Source organism: Bicyclus anynana, chromosome 12 (assembly GCF_947172395.1).
Source record: "Bicyclus anynana chromosome 12, ilBicAnyn1.1, whole genome shotgun sequence".
NCBI lineage: Eukaryota > Metazoa > Arthropoda > Insecta > Lepidoptera > Nymphalidae > Bicyclus > Bicyclus anynana.
In genome coordinates this window covers 14,130,841-14,139,197 of record NC_069094.1, presented here as the reverse complement: position 1 = coordinate 14,139,197, position 8,357 = coordinate 14,130,841, and the positions used below count along the sequence as shown (strand labels likewise).

Sequence of the window (8,357 nt, the reverse complement as noted above, 5' to 3'; positions counted from 1 at the left end):
TTAGACCTGTCTATTGTTAGGTAATTGAATATTCTGAGCTAGGAATAGATTTAGGAGTACCTAAGTTTATCTGAAACCGGTATTATATTATATGTAGGTAGCGTATACAATTATACCGGTTTCAGATAAACTTACCTTATGAAATAATTTCAGCTAATTTGATGTAGAACTAGAGCCTAGGATAATCAGACTTACCTACTTAACTTCATAGGTACTTGGACGGTTGAGGGTCTGGACTCTTGAAACCTTGTAGGAGGTAGCGTTGCCAGGCAACTTTTACCAGGCTTTTGACTGTGTGTCCGGCCAAAACAAACGATGTCCGGCTGTTGTTAGGCTTTTTACACTTCACAAACGAGCGAGCGCTGAGCGTGGCCGAGCGCAGGCGACGAGAATCGACTGTTGGTTGGTTGCTGGAGACATCTTTCTACCCAAATGTCCGGCCAAACTGGCTGGTCTGTCCGGCAGTTAGGTTTGGCGACTTGGCCACCCTAGTAGATATACTTTCCAATTCGAAAGCCACCTCAGTCAAAACTCCAAAATCGGCTGTCGTACCTACGTACCTAGTACTTATTGAAATATACTTTTTTTCTTTATTCTCTACAATCTCTTGCTCTTGACTACAATCTCAACTGATGGTAAGTGATGATGCAATCTAATATGATAGCAGGCTAACTTGTTAGGAGTAGGATGAAATCCACACCCCTTTTGGTTTCTACACGACATTCGGAAAGCTAAATCGCTTGGCGGTACGTCTTTGTCGGTGGGTGGTAACTAGCCACGGCTGAAGCCTCCCGTCAGCCAGACCTGGACCAATTAAGAAAACCTCAATCGGCCCAGCCGGAGATCGAACCCAGGACCTGCGACACGGAGGCCGTCAATCGTACGAGTCGTCATAAGGTACGAGTATGTCTATGTTTTGCAGGCTCTTAGTCTACCTACTTTTAATTTTCTTTAAAATTTTTGGTCTCTTAATCTATTATCCATAGCTAAAACTAGCTAAAAAAAAGTTAAAAAAAATTTTCTTAGCTTCCATAGCTCTTATCGGACATCTTTTATTTCTTAGACTTACCTTTACTTTTACTACTACTTTACTACCTCACTACTTTTCTACTACTTTTACTTTTAGGCCTAACGCCTTCAGGCAAAGTCTATCGTACCTAGTCAATAAGAATTCTTTATTATTAAATATTAATTACACTGTTTACATTGTGTGTACACAAAGAAACTTATTTACTGAATAAGTAATTCCGACATACCCACGTAATACGTATAAACCCAATACACTCGTTAAGCCTCGCTGACAATCTTTGAATAAGAGCATATACCTCCGGGCCTTTTGGCTCTTTATCAAAGGCTTTATCTTTGTTGAAAGAATCGCAGTTTTGAACCACTTTTAGATCGCAGGGAATTGGAAAAAAATTCTAACTTCTTAAAAATGGTCACAATAAACTAAAGTGAATGAAGTTTCAGTGGCAATGGGCAGTGACAGACCGGAAAGCGCAGTGTTGGTTGACCCCACTAGATGGACTGAGGACATTCGACGGGTTGAAGGGAGCTGCTGGATGCTGGCGGATTGCGGCCGTGGTGTTTGGAGTTCATGCAAGAGGCCTATGTCCAGCAGTGGACGTCCATCAGCTAGTAATGATGAAACAATATGCATATCTGACTATGACACGTAAAAGTAGTCAAGTTTATTAAAAATCAGTATCGTAACAGTATAATTGATCAATAGGTAATCCCGTCAACAGTTGAAATGTAACAGGTGTTTCAAACAGTTACTTAATACTAAAAGCCTGTTTTAGATAGACGTTCTTGCGTTACGTTATAATATTTTGTGTATTGTTAATCTACTAAGGTTATAAAGATTATTTATTTTATAAGAATAAAAATAAGATTAAATATAATAAAAAAAGGAAACTGTTCAATCAAAATGGCCGATGTGTAAAAATACAAATCAATTGATCGGTAGTAGGATTAGATAGATGCTCTTTTCAACGAAGCGCAAACTTGCCGAAGTCAATTCAGCCGGGCAAATTTGTTTTACTCTGTGTAAACAGTTTGTTCGTAATCAAGACGTAGCTCGGTTCATTTAACTGCCGCATAAATATTTTAATTTTAAAAATCAATGGGGAGTACCAGGTCCATGCAAGCACAACGGTCACGGAATATTTAACATGTACCTTGTACCAGGAAACCTGATTTCGCGTATGCTGTCCAATGAAAACGAGTTGCAGTTATATGGAGAAATGCTCCATTAATTAATTAATTAATTATTATTTTTAAACATATTTGCTGCTTCTAATTGAATTTAATTCACTTGAATTTGTTTACATTTTTTATTTTTTATGTTAGCTGTGGCATCACACGGGTCTCAGCTGAAAATCAGCGCCGTGCTTGTATATAGTACACGGCATATGCTGAGCTGTACACCCTTTCTTTTTTAAGGGTTACAGACAGACGTGCTGTCTTTCGGAAAGGATACTGTTTGTAACTTTTAAATTTGATTTAATCTGGAGATAGCACGATGTATGCATAAACTCTGAAGGTAAAATTGGCCTGTAGACTAGTCCTACTAATATTATAAACGCGAAAGTTTGTATGGATGTTTGTTACTCTTTAACGCCGCAACTACTAAGCCGATTTGGCTGAAATTTGAATTAGAAATAGATTTTACACTGGATTAACACATAGTCTATTTTTCACCCCGGAAAAATCCATGGTTTCCGAGGGGTTTGCGAAAAACTAAACGCAGACGAAGTCGCGGGCGTCCGCTAGTACCTTATAAACGTATTCTGTGGCAGTACCTACTAAGTAATACTATAACTATGCAACTTGAGTAAAACTGCTACAACATAATCCCATGTGAGTGCTTCCATCAAGCTACTTTGTGATAATCGTGTGGAAAATCTAATTACGTGACCATGCTCCATTAAATGTGCACTAAGTATAGATTTACTATTTCCTGCACGCTCAATTAAATTGTCATATTATCTAAATTTATCTTGATTTCATCAATAAAGTTATAAAGTTACCTGTGTATAGCTACAATAGATCTACAACATCGACTCCGAGAAGTCAAAGGTTCGATTCTCACCCGGTGAACTATTGTCGTACGAGTAACTTTCCTACTTGAGAAGGACGGGGACATTAATTGTATTTAAAAGATTTAGGTTATTGACCATATTAGGACCACGGCTCTACCATGACCATTTCTCTATTTCAATCTGAAATATTTTCTTGTTTCGTTCTTTTTAGACCTCTTTTTACGTAGTCGGGTTATAGTTTTTAAATTTTATTTTTATATAAAGACATGTGCTTGAAAATAGCTTTACTTTTGTTAGTCTTCAAAATTTAATATCTTAAAAAACAATGAACTCTAGTACACTGTTAATAAATTTATGATAGCTCTTCAATATACCCTAAAATCAGTCGCTTATATTATCATTTTATCGCTAACAATAACAGTTTTCTTATACCTACTCCTGATATAATCTTTATGGCCCTAATATAATATGGATTTATGAAACACGACTGGCCCTAAAGGTAGCTACTATTATCTTTATTTTCTGTAAAAACAGACGACGAATATCTTAGCATTCCATGGATTCACCGTGCGGGTGCCGGGTCCATCGCGTGGTAGAGAGAAAAACTCCGAGCAGAGTCCTGAACTTGTGACTACAGGATGTAGGGTTAAGGAATTCCTTGACGATCGACCAACACTCCCCTTTCTCTGCTCGTGTTGTTCTCTTTGCCTAGCCAAATTTGGTAAGATCCTGTTAGAGTAACTTTGGATACTCGTTCTAATATAGAACTAGCTGCACTTCTAGAGAGGCCAAGGTCTTTAAGCAAGTTATAAAGAGATTTTGTTGGTAATCCTCTCGCACATATTTCTACGGCGTACAGACTAACTACATATCAATTTTTAGTTAGTTCATTTGCTAGGTCATAATATTTATTCACTTTTATATTGTGGTCCTTCGGAATGTTAGTCTCTCACGGCACAGTAAGCTCTACAAGTATCCAGCGAAGGTTTTCCTTTTTATGAAAGACTAGTCAAAGCCGCGCGGTTTCACCGGCTTATTTCCCGTTCCCGTGGGATTACAGGGATAGATAAAATATACTCTATGACACTCAATAACGTGGGTTTTTACTAGTGAACGATTGTTCAAAGTTGGTTTAGTAAACCAAGAGATTAACCCCCCGATTCTAAATATGAGAGCAAATACATCTTGAAATAACAAAGCTCAATATCTGGGGACGTGATCTCAGCTTCAAGATCTTACTTGCTACTTGAGAGTAGCAATATAATACTTTTAAGTAGGTACTTTTCATGCCACATGGCAACAGGATACATGATGCATACGTAAATAGTAGATTGTTATACAAGGGGCTAAAAAGACCCATTACATACGAGGTATTTTTAGGGCCCGAGACGAAGGCGAGGGCCGCCTAATTAGAAACCGAGTTTATAATGGGTTTAGCCCCACGTGTTACATACACTCTGCTTTTCACTACGATTGCGAGAAAATAAAATAGTTTAGTACAATATTCAATTATTTATATTAATTGAAAATTAAATGTATTAAATGTCTACAATTTTGGATATTAAGGGAGATGCTTTTTCCCGGCAACATAATTTCCGACTACTGTGAAGATGAATAATGACTATGTAAGGTAAACGTGGGAAATAATAGTTTAAAAAACTCCTTTCGTAAGGGAATCCATTCGTTGTTGTTTTCTCCACTTTACCTATGTAGGTATTTAAGTAAATGCGTCTCGACTTTGATGGTAACAGATTGAAAATTTCATCCATCTCCAAATTAGGATCACCATTCTCACTAGATGAAGACAACAATAACAATTAACGTTGAACAATATGTAAGTTACGGTCACCAATTTACAATAAATTTCTTAAAAAGATCAAGTATTCACGCCAATTGTTTTTTAAATTCTCGCTTTTTAATTTTATTTTTCTTTCACATGAGAATAAGGCAAAGGTATTACACCGTACAGGATGTCCCATGTCTTCAAATCTCGCTCTATTTGCAACTCAATAAAAATTAAATAAAAAAATTAACGCATTCCACAGACAAGAACGCTGCATTTCGTTCTAATTTCAAGTTTTAATTTTTATCAAACAATCAGGGCTTTATCTATTAAGATGATTCTATTTACGAATAAAACCTCCTTTGTTATAAAGTAGGCTAGTACTCATAACAGACAAAAATTAAAAAAAGAAAATTATTTTAGCCCCTAGAGGCTAAAATGTTTGTTGAGCCCCGCTGTGGGATGGTAATATGACAATGTTTTTGAGCAAGAGTAGTGAAAAACACATTTTTCAGAAATGTTTACTTAGTTTCGTGTATCATTTACAAGGCAATTCGTAACAGCAAATAACCAAGACAGTTCAAACAAATATTGTGTTGAATAAATAACAATTACTTAACATAAGAAAAGAAAACAAATACAGAGTATAATTCACAAAACGGAACAGTATCTGAGGCTACCAGGTAATTGGTATGCTAAAATGGTTTCCTTGAGGTATCTGCAATTAATTAAATACTGTTCCAGTTTATTTACATATTTAGTCTGCTGTGTAATAAAAATGTTTAAAGGATTTAAAGTCTTTAGTATGTAAAGCACAATTTAGTTAAGAATTAAGTATTGACAGTTTCAAAATAGATGAAATATTTTGCAAGTAAAAGTCGTCCCTGAAAATATTTCATTATCACCAGATATCTACTTTCCAGTCCACGTGGACAAAATAAAGTAAGAAGGCTTGAAAATAAATTGTTATCTTCTTTTAAAAATACTTTGGATTTGCAATTCAATTTTTTGCACTAAATTGGTATATAATAAAATTTCCAACATCAGTACAACAGTTCCACCAACCATACCTAAACTCAGGACCAAGAATCCGCATTGTAAGTGTTGAATTGTTAAAGCACTGATGTTCTTCGGTCGGGATTTTAACAAAACTAGTAACTTTTCCTTATTTTTCTTGTTTAATTGAGTAAAATACCGCCTTACATATTCATTCAGACCGAACTGTTTATACGAATTTAATCTGCGTGACAGTATTTTCATAAAAGGAAATCCTCTTAAGCCTATCATTTCCAAAGGAACTAAAAACGCACTCTTCTCGAATGTGTACAATTTTGTACGTCCAAAAACATCATGAAGTTCCGGCAATACTGATGCGAGGTATTCCAATTCCAGTCGGCTACACAGTACTGAAAAGTTTCGATATACAGCAACGTCCAATAACGCCTGTGTTATATTGTGCACATCTATCCATTTATCATCTATCAAATTATCAATAGGATCACTAGAATTTTGAAATAAACCATGTAGTTCTTCAGAACCACCAATTTTCAATCCACTTAGTACCACATCATGGATGGTTTTGATTTGATACCTAAAAGTCTGATTTCGTAAAATAATTATTAGCTTAGTTTGATATGCTGTCATAAACAGAATACAATATGTGTTGAGAAATATGAAAAATATTCGCAGACTTCCTTTTTTAGGACGCACATATGGAGGGAAACCAAATAAAAGTATCCAAGAATTCAGAAAACAATGTTTGAACGCCCTGTTGTAACTGCTATCACCACTTATTTGTCCCAATATTTTCCAGCTGAAACCACATAAAACAAATATTACAGCAGCTAGGTACCAAACTTCGTTTTCAAATGCAGCAGTGAGTGAACTCCAGGGTGGAGACGGATAAGCCCGAGGAACCACCCATGCATACGAGTCTGCCAAATACGTTGCACTGCAATCGAAATCCTCGTGGACATCAAAATCAGGAAATATACCTCCCAATAGAATTTGACCTCTTTTAGCTACTAAGTCCTGCAAAGCACCATCCCATACTCCTTTTTCGTCCCGCTCACCGCGAAATTTATTTAATATTATCTCAAAACCAACGGAAAAATTGTACGGTTTGAGCATTTGCTTGATTATCCTTTTCTCCATATTCGGATCTGTTTTATATCTGCTGATAAATGGCTGCCTTTCTATTGCTAAAATGTTGAGAGAACATTGTTGCATATTTGATGGCAATTTATCCTTGAATATACTTCCCTTACTCTTAAGAATGCCTCGGTCACATGTATTTTCTATGAGTAACCTATTCTTCGCACTTTCGTTAAAATATCCACAGTAATTAGGCGGATCATAAGGTTTCCAGCTGTAAATTATTACATTACGCACAACCTTAGCTCTAGGTACCATAACAACAACATTGATAACATTGTATTTGAATAAACACGTCAAAATGTTTTCGACATCTTCACGATTTTCATCATCGTTCATGGTTATATTATGTAACAAAATTAAGAATTTTCCATATGGATTCCAAAAACGCGACCTGATGATTTTTCTAGCAAAATGTGTAAAATCGTCAAAGCTATCAACAATGATGACAAAATAACTCGCTATGGACATTACTTTAAAAGGATCCGAATGGACGACCTTGAACTTTTTATTTGGGTCGTTGCAAACAGCTTTGCTATCAGGAGCGGTTATTTGAACTGTATATTTCTTGCTACGATGAATACGCGTTAGGATATCAGTTCTGACTCTTATAATCGTAGAACTGGCATTTATTGGATGAGGAAAAATAACTAGTCCAGGTTTAAGAAAATTTGTTTTGATCATGTCACTTAAGCAATTAACTAAATCGTTAACTATTACTGGCCCACTGGTATGCATTGCTTGCACACTGAACACTGTTATCAGAATAACTGCGACTTTCATTTTAAATTCTGAAAATGTTTGTTTATAATTTTCATAACTGAGCGTGCGGGAAAATTGTGTGCAGATTCCATTTATTGTTTTTTAATAGCATTTCTGTGTCTTTAATTATCTATGTAGATTGTAAATCTAACAGTACATTGTTATTGTTTTTAAAATTAATGTAATTGCAGTATTTATTAAATTGTTCGTGGATAATTAAGCTAACAGCTCGCATACTGTTTCATATTTCTATGAAACTAATTTGGTACTTGTAGTTTGTTGAAACATAATATTTTACTACAATGTTATAACAAAGACCCGCGGCATGAATAATTTACTTGAACATGTTAATTAATTATTATTTTAACACAATAGCGCAATATACAGCGTGTTTTAAGCTAATATTATTCTAATTACGTCATCATGGCAGGCTTCTCTCCCATCTAGAAAACATTTTTGGGAACGATTCTCTAATACGGCAGACTTTTTTTGTTCTTTACAACTTAGCTCTGGACTACAATCTCACCTGATGGTAAGTGATGATGCAATCTAAGATGGAAGTGGGCTCACTTGTTAGGAATTGGATGAATATCCACACCCCTTTCGGTTTCTAC

General features: G+C 35.7%; 1 protein-coding gene across 1 annotated transcript; it reads right to left on the bottom strand.

Annotated features, from left to right (window-relative positions):
* Positions 1 to 5,793: 5,793 nt before the first annotated feature.
* Positions 5,794 to 7,764, bottom strand: LOC112050619 (uncharacterized). Its single transcript, XM_052884809.1, has one exon. It carries the CDS (start codon positions 7,762 to 7,764, stop codon positions 5,794 to 5,796), a length of 1,971 nt encoding a protein of 656 aa, XP_052740769.1.
* Between the last annotated feature and the right edge of the window lie 593 nt (positions 7,765 to 8,357).